Source organism: Emiliania huxleyi (genome assembly GCF_000372725.1).
Source record: "Emiliania huxleyi CCMP1516 unplaced genomic scaffold EMIHUscaffold_279, whole genome shotgun sequence".
In the NCBI taxonomy this organism is placed as follows: Eukaryota; Haptophyta; order Isochrysidales; family Noelaerhabdaceae; genus Emiliania; species Emiliania huxleyi.
The window spans coordinates 96,807-117,487 of NW_005199935.1; the positions used below are offsets into that span (position 1 = coordinate 96,807).

The window sequence follows — 20,681 nt, forward strand, 5'->3', positions numbered from 1 at the left end:
CCTACCTTCAGGGTGGAGGACGGGGTGGGATGGCAAGTCGTGCGCGGCTTCGCGGCGTCGCACAGCCGGCTCGAGACGCTCGACGCCCTGCTGGCATATACGCGGGCGGAGGCACCACAGGCCGACGACCTCAACGGACCAGAGATGCTCGTTGGAATCAGGAGCGCGTCGGGGAGGAAGCTGCTCCGGTTTGTGGGGAGGCGGGAGCTCGCAGAACAAGCGGAGGAGATGGTAAAGGAGGTGCAAACATTCAACGCATCTCGCTACGACCTACGTCCTACTAATCTCATATCACGGACGTTTGCGGTTGTTGCATGCGAGCGCGCAGACCTGTCCGCGACACTCCGTGTGGACCCGTCCAGGTGCTGGACGAGCGAGTCCCTTCCTCTCGTGGGTACTACGGCACTTGGAGCACTTGGAGTGCAGTCATCAACCTCACATCCAGGGCCGGGGAGCTGAGAAGCGCACCCAGCGGGCCGGATGATCGGCGGTGTGCCCAAACGCACACACACCGCATGCGGTCTGCACTCAGCCTCCGCTGCTGTGAAAGAATACCAAACTTGCACTTCAGCTGGTGGCCGCTTTCGCCGCCTACTTTCGCGAGCGCGTTTGGCGTTTGCTCCTCATGCGCGGCGCTCTCGCTGCGCTCTCTCCCTGCTCATGGGACCAAATGCCGCGCCACCTCTGTGGCCGCTCCATCCTCTCTGACGACGCCATCGGGCTGCGCCATCTCTCTTTGGTGATGTCAGGTACTGCGTAGCTCTTCCGAAAAAGAAAGAAAGAAAGAAAACGGACAACCCAAGGGAGGGATGGGAGGACGGCACGCCGCCACCACACAGGGATTTTAAAAGCCCTCACGATTTTTTCTCTTTTTGACATGGCGGCGAAGCCCGAGAACAAGCCCGAGCTCGAGTTGACGCTCGACGTGTGCATCAGCACGCCGCTTTCGCTCGACCTCGCGGCCTTCTCCCTCTGGCTCGAGGGCTGGTCCGTCGCCGAGGCGGCTCGCGAGCTTCTCTCCTCGTACCACGAGCCGGAGCGCGACGAGGGCGCGGCGGGCAAGGCTGGGTTCGCCGCGGCCGCCGCGCTCTCCCTGCGGCCTGGCGAGGCGCGCGAGATGCTCGCCGGCCTTGTCCTCTCCGAGACGGCGGAGCAGTACCGCCTCTTTGCGATGCTCAAGCCCTGCCTCGACGAGCCCGCCACGCTCGCGACGCAGCGGCGCTGGCAGCTGATGCCGATGGAGCGGCGCGCGCTGGTCGACGCGTACTTCACGTTCGACGAGCGTGTGCTGCGTGAGCTGGTGGGCAGGAAGCCCACCTCCAAGCTGCGCCGCCAGCTCGAGGCGCAGGCGGACCGTCTCAACGTGTCGCCGCACTCGTGCCGCCGCCAGTTCGACAACCTGCAGCGCCTCTACGACTACGACTGGAACGCCTCTACCCCACCCCCAGGCGACTGGGAGCCGCCTTCCTGCGGGGGCGGCGGCGGCGGCGGCGGCGGCGGAGGCAGCGGTGGCGGCGGCGGCGGCGGCGGATGCAGCAGTGGCGGTGGCGGCGGCGGAGGCGGCGGCGGCGGCGGAGGCGGCGGCGGCGGCGGCGAAGACGGCGAAGACGGCGGAGGAGGAGTCGTCGCATGGGAGGGGTCGACCAGAGTGGGGGCGGAGCCGGAGCTGGTGCGGAGGGTCGGCGGCGCGTTTCTCCTCTCGCGCTCTCTCTCCTCGCGCTACGTGCGCCTCCTCTTCCTCTCGACACACCAGTTCGACGCGAGCAGAGCCCGCGCTGCAGTATACCCTACCGACCCGGCGCCCAAACCCAAGGACATAAAACAGGCGAGCAAGCGGCGGCTGCAGTCTGTGAGCGTGCCGGCCTGGCAGCCTAGACTCCGAAGACGGACTCTTATATTGCCAGAGGCGGAGTATCTCCCCACATCTCCCCGTCTCTCCCCCAGATCTCGAGGCCTAGATGCGGAGTATCTCCCCATATCTCCCCATATCTCCCCATATCTCGTGCCTAGACGCCGAAGCGGGACTCTTGCCTCCCAACCCGCGCTCGACCGCATTCCGCCGCATTCAGCTGCATTGGCCTCCCTCGTCCTCACGCGGTGCTCTGAGTACGCTGCACAGTGCCGTCCTCCCGCCCTCACGTCGGCGTCCTCAGCGCGCAGGACTGGGAGGCCTTCTCGGCCTCGCTGCTGCTGCACTGGACGAGTGCCGCCTCCGGGCTCGAGCTCGGGCGGAGCCGCACTCCATCACTAGTTGGTTTGCTACGATGACTCAGTGTGACCGCGTAGGCTCGAGCTCGACGGGTCCGTCACCAAGGGCTTGCGCGCCGTCCGAAACTCGCTGTCCGACCAGCGCGCGTCGGCGGTGCTCGGGTGGCCGCTGATGCAGCAGGCGGAGCTGGCCGCGAGATGCGCCGAGATGCGCCGAGATGCGCCGAGATGCGCCGAGATGCGCCGAGATGCGCCGAGATGCGCCGAGATGCGCCGAGATTCGCCCCGATGCGGTGTGCTACCCGTCGGTCGAGATCAGCCGAGATCTGCCGGGAGATCTGCCGAGATCTGCCGAGATCTGCCGAGATCTGCCGAGATGCGAGGCGCACTTGCGTGGGCAGCGGTGCCTCCCCCCCCACCCACCCCCCCACCCCCCCCACCCACCTTAGGCGGTGCTGGCCGCGCTGCCCACCGCTCTCGGCCCCGACCGACCGGCGGTCGCCCTGCGCTCAACGGTCGCCGCAGTGAGCTCGCGCATGCGGCCGCTGCTGCGCGCTGTCGTCGAGACGTGCGGCATCCTCTCCTCGCCCCACGAGCCTGCGGGACCTGTTTAATTAATAACTAAATTAAATTAATTAATTAATTAGGCATCCTCTCCTCGCCCCGCGAGCCGCGGGACCCGTTTAATTAGTAATTAAATCAATCAATGAATTAATTAGGCATCCTCTCCTCGCCCCGCGAGCTGCGGGACCTCTTTGGGTGGCTCGCCGACATCGCCGACACCCTCCGCGCGATGGGCCTCTCGCCCCCCGACGCGGCCGCCCTCCTCTCCTGCCTCACCCGCTGCCTGCCCGGACAGCAGGCGGCGGGCAGCACGCAGCCCGCGCCGCCCGCAGAGCCGCCCGAGCCGCCGGCGCCTCCGAGCCGCTGGTCGGCCATCGCGACGGTCCTCTCGTTGCAGAGCTCGGCCGAGAGCGCGCCCGCCGAGGCGGGGCAGGCCGAGGCGTGGCAGCGCTTCCTCGACGGCGCGACGCCGGTCATCTTGCGGCTCCTGGTGGTGTAGGGAGGGTACACTCGGTGCCACAGTGTTTTACAGATAGATTGTTTGTGAGCTGCAGCGCCTTTTCAGCAAAGCGTGTTCTTCCGAGCGTGCACTCCGTAAAGCGTAATGTCTAAAGGCTGTGGCAGCCTGTGGAGCACGATCCACGCGCCACCGCCAGGCGAAACGTCGTAGCTACCTTCATATGTCTTGTTTCCTTTTAACATCGAAGGCTAGCTCGAAAAAGAAATTTTCGAAGAGAACAATTAGCCATGCCGCGAGCCCGGGGCGCGATGCCTGGCGAGAAAAAGCGGCTCGTCGATTTTGTGGGGATGGGGGGGGGGTCCAAGGGCGCACTTCCTTAGGCCGAGCTGACACGCACCTGCCCGCTCTTGGTGCCGCTCGGATTGGCCTTCGTCAGGGCGAGTGCGCCGCCGATGCCGACGACGACGCCGACGACGAGAGACCCGATGGCGATGCCGACGACCGCACCGGCCTCGAGGCCCGACTCCAGAGTTGGGGTTCGACTGGGCCGGGGCGAGTTAAGGGGAAGATCGACGCCGCAATTCGAGGTAAACTGCCATGGACTGATGTGGCTGAGGCCGACTATCACCGGCGAGCAGGTTGGGAGGGCGGGCTGGCTGATAAGCCCCGACGTCCAAAACGAATGCTGCGACCGGCGGAAGTCGGCAGTGGGCTCGGCCATGCAAGACGTGAACATGGCGCAGGGGTCGAGGGCAGCACCGCCTAGGACGGTCGATTGGAAGACGATGGTGTGCCTTTCGGTGCGCGTGCTAGGTGCCCACGCAGTGATCCCATTCGTGCCCGGCACTCCGTCATAGAAAAAGTTGGTCCAGTATGTCTTCATGCTGGCGCCCATCTCATTTTGCTCGGCAGTGTAGGTGACGCTGCCGGCCGTCATTGGAATGATGTCCGTCATCACATTCTTGCCCGCCGAGTACAAGGACCAAGTGAACGTGAGATCGGCCATGTTTGGGACTCCCCAGCGTGCGATTGAGGGTTGCGCAGACGGTGACGGAGAAGGTTCGGGCGAGGGGAGAGGATCGGCAGGAGAGGGCGACGGCTCAAGTGGCGCCGGCCAGGCCTCATCCTGTATGGGGTCCGCGAACAAGTAGCGGAAGACGGTGCCTGCCGTGCGGGCATCCTGGTCCACCAGCTTGTCAATGACATTATTCAGATTGACCGAATAGTAGCCATCAGTGCTCGCCGCGACCATCTGCTGGTATGGATCTGCGATGGAGCTGTAGTAGCTCTCGATGGTTCCGATCGGGAGCGCAAGGCTGGCCGCCTGCAGATCACCGATGGTTGCAGTGTGGTTCAACTCATATGCGGCAAGGGGACCGTACAAGATGCGATACGCTGCCACACCCGCTGCGCCAGCCAGGTCTGGCGGCTCATCGTCCAAAAAGGGTGCGTAGTCGTCGATAGTCTGCCCAATGATGACGTTGACGTTAGCACCATTCTCCGCCTCGATGAGATCGAGCGGTGGCAAGGGGAGAGCGTAGCCATCGACCACAGGGTTGACTGCCAAGTCATGGCTGTATAGCAGAAATGCAGTGCCGTCTCCAAAATTGCTGTCGAATGTAACCACATCCACCAGATATGGGGACGTCTGGAGGAGTGCCGCAGTGGTGGAAAAGCGCAGGCATTCGGCGATGGACGTGAGCGTCCCCGTAGACGCTTCTAGCGATCCGTAATCTTCGGCGCAGCCTGCGATCCGAACCGTCTCTGCGCCAGCGGCGTCGCGGACCGCCTGCGAGAAGAAGGCACTTGGACCGCCCAAACTAACCGGGGATTGCATAATAATGGAGGAGAAGAGGGGTCCGCTCACGGCGTAGGTGCCGCTGTAGGACAGAGGTGACGCCAACAACAGGCCCGCGAGCGTGGCGCCCGTGCCCTGCCCGTGGACCGCAACCTTATTGGGGTCGCCTCCAAAACTTGCGATGTTGGCCTGGACCCAGCGCAGGGCATTGAGGACGTCGTGTAGCATCCAGTTCCCACTGTACGAGTTTCCGTCAATCCCATTGCGGAGCGCGGGATGCGACAGGCCACCTAGGACGCCGACTCGGTGGGTGACCCTGACGGTGACAACCGGCTTCTCGCCAGGTCCGGCGTACGTGTCGTCCTTGAGGAGAGATGGGTCCAAGGATCCTCCGAGCACGACCTGGACCGGGTATGACCCAGGCGCGGCGACGGTGGGCGACCCGGTCAGGTCGAGGGGGTTTGATGGCGCGATGATGTCGACGGCGAGGCAGTCTTCACTGCCTACTACTCCGGAGTCGCCGACGTGAAGGCACTGCTTGCTCTCGATTGTCGTCATAGGGAGAGCCCAGGTAGCCGGTGGCTGCGGCTCTTTGAAGCGGTTCGCTGCACCGGTGGTCGCGGCGACAGGAATGCCAAAGAACCGGTTGACGCCATCGTACCGCGAGTATTTACCAACGACCGAGCCGTACTGGGTTGCGGCGGTGACATCGACGCCGCCCGCGGTGACTGCGGTGACCTCGGCGGCGAAGGCGAGCAAGACGGTCGCCAGAATCGGCGCGGCCATCATCTCTAGCGAGCACCCGCGAAGGCGAACAGCGGGGGCGAGAGGCTAGAGGCTACTCGGCAACGGGTACGGTCGTAAAGCGGCGGGCGCGGCGCTTCCGGTAGGAACGAAATCGCGATGCGGATATGAATGAAAGAAAGAAAATTGTCTCCGAATTTCCCGGCGAATGCCCGCTGGCACACACCTCTCCTTAAAATCCCTGTGTGGTGGCGGCGTGCCGTCCTCCCATCCCTCCCTTGGGTTGTCTGTTTTCTTTCTTTCTTTCTTTCTGCCCGCTGGTAATTTTTTTTGAGCTAGCCTTCGATGTTATGAAACAACTCTCTCTCACAGCAGACAGACAGGCTCGACACAGGTGCGGACTGGCGCGTGCTAGCACTATCACAGGCAAACCGTCGGTGAAGCATGTCCGCATTTCTTTCTTTTTATGGTCCACTCCTGACTCCTTTCTCATTGCCGCGAGCCCGTATCGCGCGATAATGCGAGGAAAAGAAGAAAACATGCAGGCGGCGGCCACACTCCGGTCGCGCTTGGGGGAGCGGAAGGGAGGAACCTCTTTCGCCGCCACCACCACCCAGAGCGCTGCACGGGGCGGCATGCAAGCGCAGCACACTCAGACATGAGCATGCCGACTCCTCTCGCCGAGCGGCATGCCGCGGCATTCCAGCTCGCTGCTTTCGCGGCGCTGGTTTTGGTAGCCCTGATCGCACTGTTGCATCGCAGCGGGCTCAAGCGGCCGAGCGCAAGAATCGTGTCGCCGCCACCGCAGCTGAAGCGACCGAGCGCTGTCGCTCCAATCGAGCGCATCAGCTCCGCCGCATTCAATGGCGCGCACTGTGAGAAGGGTGTGCGAGCGTCGCGTGAGCGCGCCGACGCGCTTCTTCTGGCTCGGCAGGACACCTACATCGGCTACATGACGCTGCGCACAGAGCCAGGCCTGGTTTTCTTCGCACGGCTCGGTGCCGCGATCGTCGGCCCCGCAACCGGCAAACCGAGTCCGGGCTGTGCCGTGAGCGTGCTCTCAAGCAGTGAAACGATCATCCTAGACAATCGGGCTGCGCCAAAAGCACCCGCTCTCGCATCGCGACGAACCCAATACGCCTCGCCCGGCTCGAGAGAGTTTCTTCCTCAGCACACGCTCTTCGCGGCGGGAGGCGGAACGAGCGCGTCGGAGTGCGTCGAGGGGGGCGTCGGATCGTGCTGGCTCATCGCGGCGATGGCCTCGGTCGCCGCTCACCCGGGGGTCATCCGGCGCATGCTGCAGCGAGGCGGCAGCGCCGGAGCCTACGTGGTGACGCTGCACTCTCCGTTCGACGCTTCACTGCCGCCGACGAAGGTTGAGGTCGAAGAGACGCTGCCGGCGTGCTGCATTGGCGCCGGCGCTTGCGCTGCGGCCTATGCCAAGCCAGCCATGGACGACGACGCGCAGGCTGCCGCCGTTCTCTGGCCCTGCCTGGTGGAGAAGGCGTGCGCGGCGTCTGGGCTGTTTGCCGCCGGTGGGCAAGGGTACGAGGGGCTGAACGGAGGTGATCCTGCCAGGGCGCTGCAGGCGCTCACCGGCGTGGCGCCGTCGGTGTTCCGGCTCGCGGGCGAGGCGCCCGCCGCTGTGGACGCGACTCTGCAGTCCTTCCTAGAGACGGGCGAGCACGCGATCTGCTTGGCGTCTGCCATCTTCGATGCGCACGCGCAATCGGACACGGTCTCCCACGACGGGGTGCAGCAGGACCACTGCTACTCCCTCCTCGCCTCCCGTCCTCGTTCTGCGCGCCAGCGCTCTGCCTCGAGCGATCTGGATCGGGCAGAGGCCGACAAGCCGCCGCACGAGTTCCAGCTGCGCAACCCGTGGGGACGGCGGGGGCTCGCCCAACCCGGGGCGCCGTTGCGTGACACCTCGGATGGGCTGTTTTGGATGACGGCGGACACCATCGCGGAACTGTTTGTGGAGGGCTACGCCGTGAGAGTGTCGCAGGACCCCGAAGGTTAAATCAGACAGGTCCTTCACAGCTTCTCACACCACACCGATCATCAGACTCTCTCTCTCTCACTCACTCACACACACACTCACTCAACGTACGGTAAACCGAGAGACTCTCTCCGCAGGGTCCCAGGGAGCGCCGCAGAGGCTGAGACCGCACCCGGCCCCAGCGGCCCCACGTGCACAATGCTGTGGGGTGTGGGCCCTTACCCGCGCATCAGGCGGTCGAGGGCCCCATTGATGTCTCCGCCAGAGGCCGCCAGCGCCCGCAGCACCGCCACCGAGTCGAGGTAACCCATGCTCAGCAGCTGCTCGACTTGCTGACGGTACCTCACAGCTGGAGGGGGCGCCGGCCCGAGAGCTGGCGCCAGCCTCGGCGGCGGCGCCGGGGCGGGCGCTGCGGCGAGGGTGCTCACGGCGCGTAGAGCGGCACCTGCCCCCGCCTGCCCCCTCCCTGCCGCCTGCCCCCTCCCTGCCGCCTGCCCCCGTGTTTTTCTTTCTCGGTGAGCTACTGTCAACCCATAACGCGCTGGTGTCCAGTCCGAGCCTGACTGTTCTTCACCTTCCTACCTACCTACCTAGCTACTAGTTGCGCCAGTCCTGAGAGGATTGTGACAGGTGGATTTTTGTGCCCTGGTGCGAATTCCCTGGTGCCTAGGGTTGCCTAACGTTAAGAGCTGAACAGTGTTGCTAGTGTGTTAACAGTAACAACAGAACAACAGTGGGCCCCCCCAACAACAGTAGCTAACGTTAGGCCGGCTGAACAACAATAAGGAAGGCCTGGCAGTGACCCACGACGACCTCCAGTGTCCAGTGCGGGTAATACCCGAAAATACCCGGGAAATTCGGGGGGAAAACCCAGAGGTATTTTCGGGTTTTACCCGGGTTTTTTGCCGTTTTCTGCTTGCTGGCCGCTGAACAACAGTAACAACAGTAACAAACAGTAACAGCTTGGGCTGGGGAGAACACTTGAACAACGTTGAGGATTTCAGCCAACAATAGCGCAACTGTTAGGCCCCAAATTAACGTTAGGCAACCCTACTGGTGCCCGGGTAGCGGCCGGAAGCGGGAAAAAATGACCCGTACTCGTTCCGTTCTGTCGTGTGGTGGCTAGCTGCGTAAAAAGAAATACGAAAAGCCGGCGTGTAGCACTAGCAGGTCACTCACCTCACCTGCAGATCACCAGAGTCGAGGTACCCACTCAGACATCGCGTGGAATCATCCACATCATCACCTCCTCGCGACAGTACGGGCACCGACGGTCACGCTCCATGATCCTGGCGGAGCAGTCGGCGCAAGCGCAGCGGTGCCCACAAGGCACCGCGATGTGCGACTTTGGCCGGGTGAAGCAAATTATGCATGTCGACTCGCCGCCGAGGGTCGACTCGGGCACGGCCGGGCGGCCAGTATCAAAGTTGGCCTCCGACAGAGGCACGGCCGCGAGGGGTGCGACGTCCTCCTCGCCCTCGCCCTCGCCCTCATCCCTCGCGCGCTCCGCCACTACCTCCGCCGCTGCCGCTGCCTCTGCCTTTGCCTCCGCCTCTGCTGCTGCCGCTACCTCTGCCGCAGCCCGCCGCTCCTGCTCGCGCGGCCCCCTCGCCGTCTCCGCCCTCGCCGTCTCCGCCCTCGCACGCTGCTCCTCTCGCTCTGCGCTCACCGCCTGCTGCGCAGCCGCCGCCTCCCAAGATGGCCGCGCCGTTCTAGCGACCCGCCGCCGACGAGGCTCCGCAATGTGCCGGTGGCATTGGCCGGTGCCGTTGGCCTTCTCTGGCCGTCCCTGTCGCCCTGGCCGCTGCCGTTGGCCTCGCTCCGGCTCCCGCGCCCCGCGTCGCCAAGAAATCGCCCACGCCCACAAGGAGCGAAGCCACCGGGCCACGGCTTCTAGCATTAACCGGACAAACTGCTGCGTCACCTCCAGCGCGGTTCGCCTTAACCCCCGCCGTCGCGCCGGCGCGTGCTGGCGCCTCCGGTAGGACGGGAGAAGCAGCAACGCGCTGCCGACTAAGCCCAGAGTGCACAGGACGATGAGGAAGCTCCGCGTCACTGAGGAGGCGAGCGCGCCCTCGGTGTTCGTGCCCGTCCCCTTCTTCCTCTTGCCCGCGTGCTCCTCGATAGCGCGCGCGCACTCGGTGTGGCCGTTATCCTTCGCGAGCATCAGCGCCGTCTTGCCGTTAATTCCGCGCAGTGTCGTGTCTGCTCCCGCCCGCAGCAGGCGTTGCACGACGGCGGGCTGATTAAAGCCGGTCGCGATTATCAGCGCGGTGTAGCCCACGCGGCTCTGCAGTTCGATATCCGCGCCGCGCTGCAGTAGCAGGTCGACCACTCGCTCGTGGCCTAGGCCGGCGGCGCCCATGAGCGCGGTGCCGCCATTGCTGTCCTGCATGTCGATCTCCGCACCGCGCTGCAGCAGCAGGTCGACCACCCGCTCGTGGCCGCTGATGGCGGCGACCTGCAGCAACGTGAAGCCCGCACGCCTCCTCGTAAGCAACGCATTCGCCCTGTGCGAGAGCTGCGAGAGAACGTTGTAAAATTCTTCTCAAAAAATAACGGCGGGTTCGCGCCGGCGCGAAACGACCGCCCGCTCCAACTGCTGCTGCTCAGACGGAAATTGCGGCACGGCATGACGGGTGACGCCGATGCCCTCCTCCGCGAGTACCGCCGGGCAAACCCTGGGCGTGCAGGCACGGCAGGCGGCCGCAGGCTGCATGACGGCAGCCCGTGCTCTGAGCGAGCAGCATGGGACTTCGAGGATTTGGAGTGGGCGGAGCAGCAATTGGCGCACACCAGCCTGCTGGCGGAGCGGCCTGTGATTAGGGCGGCCAAAACTGCCTCGATCTCTGAGCTCACCAAGCTCGAGGGTTGCTTTCGGGCGGTCCAGGCCAGCCTCTCTCGAGAGCGAGCAGCAATCACAACGCTGCAGACGGCGCTACAAAATGCTGGCATCGAGAGCAGTAGTGGCGCGCAGCTCATTAAACGTGGCGACACTCCAGCCACTGTCTCTGTCTGCCCTGAAGCCGGCCCAACGACAGCCTCCGCGCTGCAGGACGCCATGCTGCGCCGCATTGCTTTACTGCGCGCCCAGTTACTGCAATCTCAGGAGGAGCTCGAAGCGACAACCCTTTCGCGTGCAGCGCTCGAAGAGCTGGCGAGCGGCGCAGGCGTTGTGGTCGAAAGCGAGACTGCTGACTCTGCATCAGCGATCCGGCCTGAGGCGATGCTCGCGCAGTTGGCACGGCTGAATGGAGCGTTGCGAGAGGCCACGCGCGGTAGGAAAGATGGGGAGAGGGGAAAAGGCCACCGTAATGTAGTGCGCTCTTTCTCCAAGCCACCCGACGTTCCAATCAGCGTGTTTGCCGACGGCTTCATGCTGTTCCGAGGCCCGTTTCGAAAGTTCGAGAGCGACGAGGCGAGGATGTTTGCCGCGCAGGTGATGTCGGGCATGATGCCCCACGAGCTAAACCAGCGGTTCCCGGATGGCTGTCTCTTTGAAATCCATGACGTTTGCCATCAGACTCACGCTCAGGCGCATGCGTTGGCTGTCGAGCGCCAACGGCCTTGCGGAGGTGGCTCCGCTAGAGTGGTTGGCGTCGATGACATGGCTGGTGCGGCGCCACTTCTCGCTCCTCAGCGGGCAGAGGACCTGCTCCGCCGCCTGCCCCAGACCGTGGTGCGAACGGGAGGCACCGTCGTCCCAGTGCGGTCAGAGCTCGCGCAAGTCCTCGGTGTGCCCCTGGCGCCGACGCCAGTCCCTCAAGACGGCTCGTCGCCGAGCGATGCTCCGGAACCGGATGACATGCGTGCCGCCCGACTGCGGCGGTTTGCGGGTGTGTCGTCTGTCTGACGATTCGACAGTTTGCCAGCGGCTTTTGTATTTCACCGTACTGTCATACACACAAATACGTCTTACCTCCCCGCCGGCTCCCCGTACAGCGCGTACCGCAGAAGCGCCCCGCCGACCAGGGCACCGTACAGCAAATAGAGTCCCGCCCGCCGCGACCCGCCCACCGCCCCGCACAACCTCCTCCGCCGCTCCGCGCCGACGCCGCCGACGCCGACCACGACGCCACCGCCCACCTCTGGCGGCATCGGCTGCTCTGCCGTCGTCCACGGGTCTAGGCAGAGCTCCGCAATGCTGGCGCGGTCGCTGGGCGCGAGCTGCAGCATGGCGTCGATGAGCTGGCGCGCCTCGAGGGAGAGGTGGTCTGGGAGGGAGTAGTTGCGGCTCAGCACGGCCGCCACCAGCCCCTCTCGCGACCCACCCGGAAAGGGCTGACAGCCAGCGAGCAGCTCGTACAGCGTCACGCCTAGGAAGAGAGTAGGAAGTGTCTAGGAAGTGTCTAGGAAGTGTCTAGGAAGTGTCTAGGAAGTGTCTAGGAAGTGTCTTGCAGGTGTCTTGGAAGTGTCTTGCAGGTGTCTTGGAAGTGTGTCGTACAGCGTCACGCCTGAGCAAGAAGGCTGGCGTCGAGGAGTCAAGAAGAGGGCGCCGCGCGGGGGGAGAGGGGGAGGGGGGAGGGGGGGGGGGGGGGGGGGAAGAGGCTTTCAACGGCCCCCCCAACGACCCCCCCTCCCACGGTGGGCCCAGCTTCCCGCGGCCCCAGGCGTGCTCCGAGTTGTACCCGGTCAGCTGCTCGGGCGACGAGTACGCCGGAGTCCCGTGCAGCACCGACGCGGGCGGCGCCTCCACCTCCCGCGCCATCCCCCAGTCCACCAGCACAGCCCTGCTCCCGTCGGCGCCGGCGCCCTCTTGCAACCGCACGTTGGCCGGCTTGACGTCGCAGTGCAGCAGGCCGCGGCCGTGCGCGTGCCGGAGCGCGCCGAGCAAGTCGCGGAAGAAGATGCGCGCCGCCGGCTCTCCGAGGCGCCCCCCTGGTCACAGCTGGGGGTGTGAAGAGGCGCCGTGCACAGAACCCTCGCAAACCTAGTACGAGAGAGCCGAGAGTGCCTGGGCGACGCCCTGGGGAAGTGTCTGGGAAGTGCCTCTAGGAAGTGTCTAGGAAGTGTCTAGGAAGTGTCTAGGAAGTGTCTAGGAAGTGTATAGGAAGTGCCTGGCTGCGCGGTCAAGTGCTCGAGCAAGCAAGGCCCCTCGATCCGCTCCATCACGATGAAGACAGCCTAGACACACTTCCTAGACACTTCCTAGACACCTCCTAGACACTTCGATCCGCCGCATCACGAGGAAAGCAGCCTGGTTGGCGAGCTCAACCGCATCCACCAGCGAGACGACATTCGGATGCCCGACCAGCCTCTTGAGCACGTGCACCTCCCACAGCACCGCCTCCTCAGGGAAGTGTCTAGGAAGTGCCTAGGAAGTGTCTAGGAAGCACCTCCCACAGCACCGCCTCCTGCCTTCCCCTCTCCTCCTCGCCGCCGTCCTCGCCGCCGCCACGGCACATCTTCACCGCCAGCCGAGAGGTGCCCGCCGCACCCGCGCCGCGCCCCTCGGCCGCCTGCAGCGTCGGCCCCGGCTCCGCCTCCACCACCACCCCGAAAGAGCCCTCGCCGAGCTTGCCGCCCAGCTGCAGCATCGGCGCCGTCTTCTTCTCGAGCTCCCCGCGCGCCGGCGGCGTCGGCATGTTCGCTGTCGGCCTCCACTCGCCGCTGTAGAGCAGCTCGCGAGCCGCCGCCTGCAGGGGGAGATTGCATCTCGGAGATTGCATCTCGGAGGTTGCATCTCGGAGGTTGCATCTCGGAGGTTGAATCTCGGAGATTGCATCTCGCTGAAGCAGCTCGCGAGCCGCCGCCTGCAGGTGCGCCCACTTGCTGCAACTGCTCCCACTTGTGCCGGGCGCGGCGCCGACGCCGGGCCGAAACACCTCCGCCAGCGTGCGCGACTCGAACCAGTGCGCGTCGAGGGCGCCGCAGTCGACGACGCCGAGCTCGCCTACCACACCAACCAAGGAGCTGAACCCACACTGGATTCGACACTCTGGATGTATGGCACGTACGTGCTGAAGACGCCAACATCAGGGCGGGAGGACGGTCTCGTGTAGAGTGCCACAGAGCGGTGTGTGCAATACGAGGGGTGCTGTGACGACTTTAGCGGGTAGCGGCGAAGAGATGGTGATGCAGACGGCGTGGGCGATGGGGCGCGATTCGACGGCCCGAGGGGCATCGCAATCAGCCCGGACGGCAGCGCGCTGCTTGTGGCCGACATGTTTAACCAGCGCTGTGACTACTCTGTGTGCAGGCGACTGGCGCGGTGACTACGCTCGCAAGCAGCGGCGCTGGGGGCAGCTCTGATGGCGTGGGCGAGGCGGCGCAGTTCAATCGCCCATTCGGCGTCGCCCTCAGCCCGGACGGCAGCGCGCTGTTTGTGTGGGCGACTGGGGCAACCACAAGATCCGGCGCGTGGAGGTACGAGGGATGCGGATACGGCCGAGCTCGCCGCGATCGGCGAGCGCGGCGGCGGCGTCGGAGAGGGAGGCGGAGAGCGAGGAGCGGAACAGCGTGGCGAGCCAGTCGAAGATGACTGGCGAGGAGGCGTACACCTCGCCCGCAACGACGCCGTCGAAGGCGCCGAGCCGAGTGCCGCAGCGAATCGCCCTCCCACGGTCGCCGTCGGCAAACGCCACGCGCGTCCAGTACTTGTTGTGTCTCGCCCGCGCCATCGAGGCGTACTGCATCGTCGCGGGTGTGCTGTCGACGAGCGCAAACGCCTTGAGGCCGCGCGAGGTGCTAAACGGCGCCGTCGCGATCTGCCTGAGCAGCCGCGGGTCATACAAGTTGTCTGCCCGCACAATCAGCAGCGGCGCCGGCCCTTCGAACGCGGTGCGCGCGGCGAGGACAGAGTTGGCGAGGTTGCGCCAGACACCGCCGACGGTGCCGATGGTGAGATAGACAAAGTCGATCCGCAGCCGCGTGAACCGGTACGCCGTGACGCACTCGGCGATCTGTGCCGCGTCGTGCCCGAGCGTGACCACCGCCCGCTCGACGCCGGCGTGCTCCAAGCCAGCCAAGAGGTGGATCACGAGCGGCCGCATGTCGACGCTGAGCACGCGCTCGCGATCGCGAGTGGTCAGGACCGACGCCGCGTGCACGAGGGCGCGCTTGACGGTTGGCGCAGCCATCCCAGCCTCCATTATGCTCTCGCTGGCGAGTAGCGAGTAGAGGCACACGCACGCACTCTCGAGGTCTCTTGGAGCAGAGCCCCGGCGAGCCCTCGGAGGGGTACCCGGGGTGGGCGAGGCTGCTCGCCACTAGCTCGGACAGCTCGACGAAGTGCGACAAGCCTCTGGGAAAGAAAAAGAAAAAACCTGATTTAGCCGAAAGCCCACCTCGGTCAGAGTTACAACAAACAACCCGACGTGGAGCAAGCCTGCTCTAGCCTCGCATATTACCTCCTGTCGTCTGTTGTGATGTTGTGCCCTTGTTTGTTTCTCTTGGCACCTTGGAGTGCTGGGGGGGGCGAGTGTGTGTGTGTGTGTGTGCGGCGCAGCCAGTGCCGTGGCGATGCCTCCGGCTGTTTGCGGCGGGCGGCTTGCTGCTCGCTGCATGGCGAAAACTCGTCTCGCCACACGCCAAGGGCTTATGCTCTGGCGAGACGTGAGGCGCATGCGCCCAGGCCACGCGGATGCACCTGCGAGACGCGCGCGCACGCAACGGGTCAGGCGGGGAGCGCGCGTGGGGTCGGGGTCGGGTGCGGCGCGCGGGTGGGGTCAGCGGGTCAGCGATTCTTGGGTGGCGGAGTCGCCACACCCGAACGCTCAGTTTTTGCAGCACGGCTTAGAGCTCCACCCCGGCTTGTGGGCGCAGCAGTCGGGATCGCACTTCCCGTTCGGGAGCTTGTAGCCTCTCTTTTTGATCTTGACGTCGCGCCTTTTCTCCACACATTTGCCACATTTGTCGTCGCACCCGGACCAAAAGGACCAAAATGAGCAACCCCAAGAGCAACCGCAGCTGGAGTCCCCAGGCTCGCAGTATTTAACGCAGTATTCGTTGTAGGCAAAGTCTTCGGTGCAGCAGCTGAGGTCGGAGCAACTCCTGGCCTGCCAGAAACCATTTGGATGTGCTTTTGGGTCAGGGCAGGTCCAGTGGCACGTCTCGTAGAGGTACCAGCCAAACAGGCCCAGGAGCATGCCCATCTCCCTCACGCACGCCCACAGCCCTAACAGTTATCAGACTCGTTGCAGATGCTGCGCACGATTTGCAGCAGTAGTACTTCCGCACATTCTCAATCTCGCAACCGCCCTCTTCCGCAATGCGCTTGCAGGTGTTGAGGTTCTTCCCGTTGTACGTGGTGTTCACTGCGCGGCCGTTCACCTCGGTCGGAACCGGGTGGTCGACGCACCACGACGGGTTCGCCCCGCCGATATTGGCAAAGGCCGAGACAGAGCCAAGCGTCGAGATGAGGATGAACTCGCGCATTGAGCGTGTTGGCCTGTCTGCGCCTGTCTGCGCTGCGCCTGCCTGCGCTGCGCCTGTCTGCGCGCGTGGTCTACGCTCAACAGGGGTGCAACTGAGAGGCTGCAACTAAGGGATGAAACAGCTTTGCAACTGCTGCCCAGGTTTTGTTGATGGGCTGCAACTGCATCCTGCCACCTTGGACACCTTGACACCTTAGACGCAAAACCCCTTGACAACACTCGACACCCGCTCGACACGCTCGACACGCTCGACACGCTCGACACCCCTCGACACCCCTCGACACGGACAAGCATGGTTTCAGCCTTGACAGGCCTCGACAGGCCTCGACAGGCCTCGGCACCTCTATCCCTCGACAGCAGCTCGACACCCTCGACACCGGGCCTCGGTCTAGGGTACGCCCATCCCGGAGTGGTTCGACCCCACACAAACCCGAGACGGTGATGGGAGGCGTCGTACGGTGATCTCAGGCCCAGTGAGGTAGTGCATCTGACTACCCCGGATCCTGCTGAACAAGCTCCTCTTGTAGCTCGATCGGTCACACCGCCATCGCCGACGGGGAGAGGGGGGACGACACTGCTTCGGCAGCGTGCACCTCGATCCTGTACCGTGTTTGTTATGACCCCCCCCAATGAACACACCAGTGAGGGAGGGCGAGACGATCGAGGGGTCCCGTACCATGCGGAATCGACCCTATCCAGTGCTCAAGTGCTCAAGGGTACGATACTTCCGGGCCGGTGTGCGGGGAGCGAACCTTAACGACCGCCCAGAAGCTTTCTGAGCAAACCAATCGGGCCAGGATCATCAGCATATGTCCCCTCCACAACATCGTGGGCGTTTGAGCGGCATTTGAGGAGCCCCCGACTTTAAAGTTCGGCCGGGTGGTTTGAAGACCCCCCCCCCCCCCCCCCGGAGCAGCAGAGGCTCCGTGGGGTCGAAAAGTCGACGCTGGGAGTCGCACTCGTCAAGCCATCGCAGCACCACGCAGTCCGCACGTACCGCCCACATCCCCTCCACCGCTGAGAAGGCGCAGATCGACCGCCGGGCCGCGTAGTCGTCGTTAAGGAGCGGTTTTGGGAGCGCGCCGACTAAATTATTCCGGCGTTACGTTTTTCGCGGGGGCACAAAGTCGAGAGAGATCGCCAGTGCGCAGTGGAATAGGGAGTCCACCGTGCTGCGAGCCTGTCGCTGTCCCTTTTGTCAGTAGCAGGAGAACTAGGTGGGGACCCTGTCCTTCTCCCACCCCTTGTTTGGTGTGTCCGTTTTATTTATTTATTTATTGGCACAAATGTTTCGAGAGGCGTGGGCAGGTACGCCAAGCTGTTTTGCGCGCGGAGCGCGCGAAAATTTTCCGCCCATAATGCCTTCTTAATGGGGGGGGGGTAGGGGGGTGGGAGGGATGAGATGGGTGGCCGCGGCGCGGCTTTTTGGCCGCGCCGCGGCCGCCGCGGCGCAGAGCTACGTCTGCGCCGCGGTGGCACAGCACCCCAACCACACTACCGAGGTGCGCACTGTCAAACCTGGCAGCGAGACAGGCGCATACCCCGGACAGTGAGCATCAAGGGGCGTCTGGGGTACCCAGGCTCCGGGCCGGTGTGCGGGGAGCGAACCTTAACGATCGCCCAGAAGCTTTCTGAGCGAACCAATCGGGCCGGGATCATCAGCATATGTCCCCTCCACAACATCGTGGGCGTTTGAGCCGTATTTGAGGAGCACCGCCACTCTGAAGTTCGGCCGGGTGGTCTGCAGACCCCCCCCCCGGGAGCAGCAGAGGCTCTGTGGGGTCGCAGAGTCGACGCTGGGAGTCGCACTCGTCAAACCATCGCAGCACCACGCGGTCCGCACGTACCGCCCACATCCGCTCCACCGCTGAGAAGGCGCAGATCGACCGCCGGGCCGCGTAGTCGTCGTTAAGGAGCGGTTTTTGGAGCCGTACGAAGAGGTCCCAGACGGGCGAACATGCGGTTTTTCGATGACCACACGCGATGTGGTATCTGGTTTTTGCTAAAAACAGGCCGCCTAGTGCAGCATCACTAGTAAAACACGCAACCACACTGAAAGCTCCACATTAGCCGGTATAGGCGAGCGCCGACGGCGTCACGGTCGCCGGAGTGGACGCACTGCACACACACTGTGACCGTGTCGTGGGTGTGACAGTGAGCGACACAATCGTCGGCGCCGCGCTATCGCGGCGCCCCGCAGTCTATACACCGCAGGCGCACCCCTGAACGCGCCATGAGCGCGCAGGCACATAGCAGCGCCGCGCCAAAAGGCCATTCCCTCGCCCGACCCGCGGCTCCACCGCGGCTGCAGCGGTCCGTTCACCTGCACAGGGCAAAAACGTGTAGCTTAACAGACGACTTGTGATGATCAGTGCTGGCGGAGGCCTCATCGCCGCGAATGCTGCCAGTCGCAGCGGGATCTGACGTCGCATTTGAGGTGTGCATTGGCGGAGGGGTCGCATGGCTGAGAGAGGCAGAGGCAGCAGGCGGGTGGTGGGGCGGCACCTGTTGCTGCCATGGGCAGCGCCGAGCCGCGGCGGAGTCGCTCCAAAGGTCCGCATTGAGCCGCACGAGTGCGCCGACCCGTCGCGAGGTGCCTGCGCGGGAGTGATGTCGCGCCGATGGCTGAGTACGCGGTGTGTGAGCGGCTTTGCGCGCCGAGAGGCGGCGCGAGAAGACGAGCGGGCGGGCGCGCCGGTGGTCGGGCACCGCGCGCTGCGGCTGCAGCGAGCCGGCGGCTGGCGCGGCGAAGGCGGGCAGGGTCGCGGGTGGCGCCACCGACTCGAGGTGGGGTCCTGAGGTGGCTTCAGCCTGGTCCGCTCGAGCGGCACGCCCGCCGCGCCCGCAAACAGCCACCTGTGGGCGGTCACCGGGGTGGCGCCAAGCCTCAGGACACGAGATATGGGAAGGGCATGGGGTCGCGCGGGCCCTGTCTGCAGCAGCAGTGCTAACTAGAACGACAAAATTCCGGATGGACCGGAGAGTGCCGGCGCGATCTACGCACCGTGCTCGACCCCGCCGAAAAGCTGGCTGGTGGTCGCGCGCGGCGCGTCGGCCGGCTCCGACTGGGCGGGCACCTCGGCTCGGTCCATCAGCACGAGGCCTGCCCCGTCGGGCAGCCTCGTGAGCTCATGATGCCCCACCGAGAGGCGCTGACGCCCCGCCGAGATCGGCGCTGTGTTGGTAGGAAAAGACGTGGCGCCAAGGGGGGGGTGGAGCCTCGGTACCCTAGAGGCGCCGCCGACACGACCACTGGTCGTGCCGCTGCCGGGCAGGGCTGTGGGCGCCTAGTCGGCGGAACGCGGGCTCAGGCGGTGGGTGCGCTCGGCCGATGTGCGCCGCCGCCGCAGTGTCCTCCAGCACGCCTCCAGCATGGCCTCGCTGCCACTCCGGCGGGTCCGTTACCGTATTGCGGCAACTCCCCCCCCCCAGCTTCTCCTCCCGGGTATTCCAGCCTCCGGCGGGGCGGTTCCGGATCCCCCAGGCTATTCCGAGCGGGTCCATACGGTGGCGGCCCCGCCGGCGGCGGGGGTGGAGGCGGTGGCAGGGGCGGCGGGTACTGTGGCGGCCCTCGCGGCCAGAACGCCTGGTGTGGAGCCACTGGGGCGGCCCCACGACCCTGCCACTGTTCCAGCGGCGGGGGCGGAAGAGGAAAGTGGCAGTGTGGGTGGCGGACACGATGGCGGCACTGGCGGCCGCACCGCCTGGTGTGGAACCTCAGGGGCGGCCCCTCGACCCAGCGGTCGCTCCAGCTGCGGAGGCGGAGGCGGTGGTGGGGGGGGCTCACCCCATCCCCAGGGCCTCCAGGGCTCGCACCTCAACCTCTCACAGACCAGCGCACAGCGCCAGGACGTATTTTCTTGTCAATAACAAGCTGTGAACTATCCGCCGTATGGCCGAGCAGCCCACTGCCACGCTCCGTCGGGAGCTCGCCGAGCTGGACGATCGCCGCAAGGCGATGGAGGCGGAGATGGAAGGCATCAGCGAGGCGCTGCGCGCCAGCAACATGGGCGGCGTCGCCGGCGCTCTCGTCGACCGCGACGGCTTTCCACGTGCAGATGTCGACGTGCACGCGACGCGGACGCTGAGGCACCGGCTCGCCTGCCTCAACACGGACCACAAGGCGCTCATGCAGCAGCTCGAGGCCAAGCTCCACGCGATGCACGCCGCGCTCGCGGCCGGCGCGCCGCCGCCGCCGCCGCCCGCGGCTCGCCCGCCGCCGCGCACCGCCAGTGTCCAGTCGGCGGCTGCCAATGGCGTCGCCAACGGCGTCGCCAACGGCGTCGCCAACGGCGTCGCCAACGGCTGCAACGGAGCCGCCAATGATGGCGTCGCCAACGGCGCCGCGAGCGCGCCGCCGCCCTTTGCGCGCGTCGGCTCTGTGGCCCCTGGCGGGCCGGCGGCCGCTGCGGGGCTACGGCCCGCGGACCGGCTACTGCGGTTCGGGCACGTGGACGCGTCGAACCACGACGGGCTGCGCGCGCTGGCGCTGCTGACCCGCCGCAGCGAGGGCGGCACCATCCCTCTCCT

At 65.2% G+C, this 20,681-nt stretch overlaps 6 protein-coding genes across 6 annotated transcripts; 4 read left to right on the forward strand and 2 right to left on the reverse strand.

The window, feature by feature from the left end:
- Positions 1–889: 889 nt before the first annotated feature.
- Positions 890–3,324, forward strand: EMIHUDRAFT_443931 (hypothetical protein). Its single transcript, XM_005776509.1, has 6 exons — positions 890–1,759; positions 1,826–1,861; positions 2,161–2,216; positions 2,287–2,389; positions 2,658–2,781; positions 2,928–3,324. Exons 1-6 carry the CDS (start codon positions 1,118–1,120, stop codon positions 3,269–3,271), a joined length of 1,305 nt encoding a protein of 434 aa, XP_005776566.1. The 5' UTR covers positions 890–1,117; the 3' UTR covers positions 3,272–3,324.
- Positions 3,325–3,333: 9 nt separating this feature from the next.
- Positions 3,334–5,816, reverse strand: EMIHUDRAFT_238966 (hypothetical protein; the record flags this gene model as incomplete). Its single annotated transcript, XM_005776510.1, has 2 exons — positions 3,334–3,464; positions 3,740–5,816. 2 exons carry the CDS (start codon positions 5,814–5,816, stop codon positions 3,334–3,336), a joined length of 2,208 nt encoding a protein of 735 aa, XP_005776567.1.
- Positions 5,817–6,432: 616 nt separating this feature from the next.
- On the forward strand, positions 6,433–7,797 carry EMIHUDRAFT_238967 (hypothetical protein; the record flags this gene model as incomplete). The annotated part of the gene is made up of 1 exon (XM_005776511.1): positions 6,433–7,797. The coding sequence occupies one exon, from the start codon at positions 6,433–6,435 to the stop codon at positions 7,795–7,797; it is 1,365 nt and encodes a 454-aa protein (XP_005776568.1).
- A 2,611-nt stretch (positions 7,798–10,408) lies between these two features.
- Positions 10,409–11,629, forward strand: EMIHUDRAFT_238969 (hypothetical protein; the record flags this gene model as incomplete). The annotated part of the gene is made up of 1 exon (XM_005776512.1): positions 10,409–11,629. One exon carries the CDS (start codon positions 10,409–10,411, stop codon positions 11,627–11,629), a length of 1,221 nt encoding a protein of 406 aa, XP_005776569.1.
- A 62-nt stretch (positions 11,630–11,691) lies between these two features.
- EMIHUDRAFT_367815 (hypothetical protein) lies at positions 11,692–12,891 on the reverse strand (the record flags this gene model as incomplete). The annotated part of the gene is made up of 4 exons (XM_005776513.1): positions 11,692–12,092; positions 12,229–12,230; positions 12,360–12,652; positions 12,834–12,891. Coding segments are annotated over 3 exons (696 nt in total), but the record flags the coding sequence as incomplete, so codon positions are not given.
- A 7,152-nt stretch (positions 12,892–20,043) lies between these two features.
- Positions 20,044–20,203, forward strand: EMIHUDRAFT_238973 (hypothetical protein; the record flags this gene model as incomplete). The annotated part of the gene is made up of 1 exon (XM_005776514.1): positions 20,044–20,203. A coding segment is annotated over one exon (160 nt), but the record flags the coding sequence as incomplete, so codon positions are not given.
- Between the last annotated feature and the right edge of the window lie 478 nt (positions 20,204–20,681).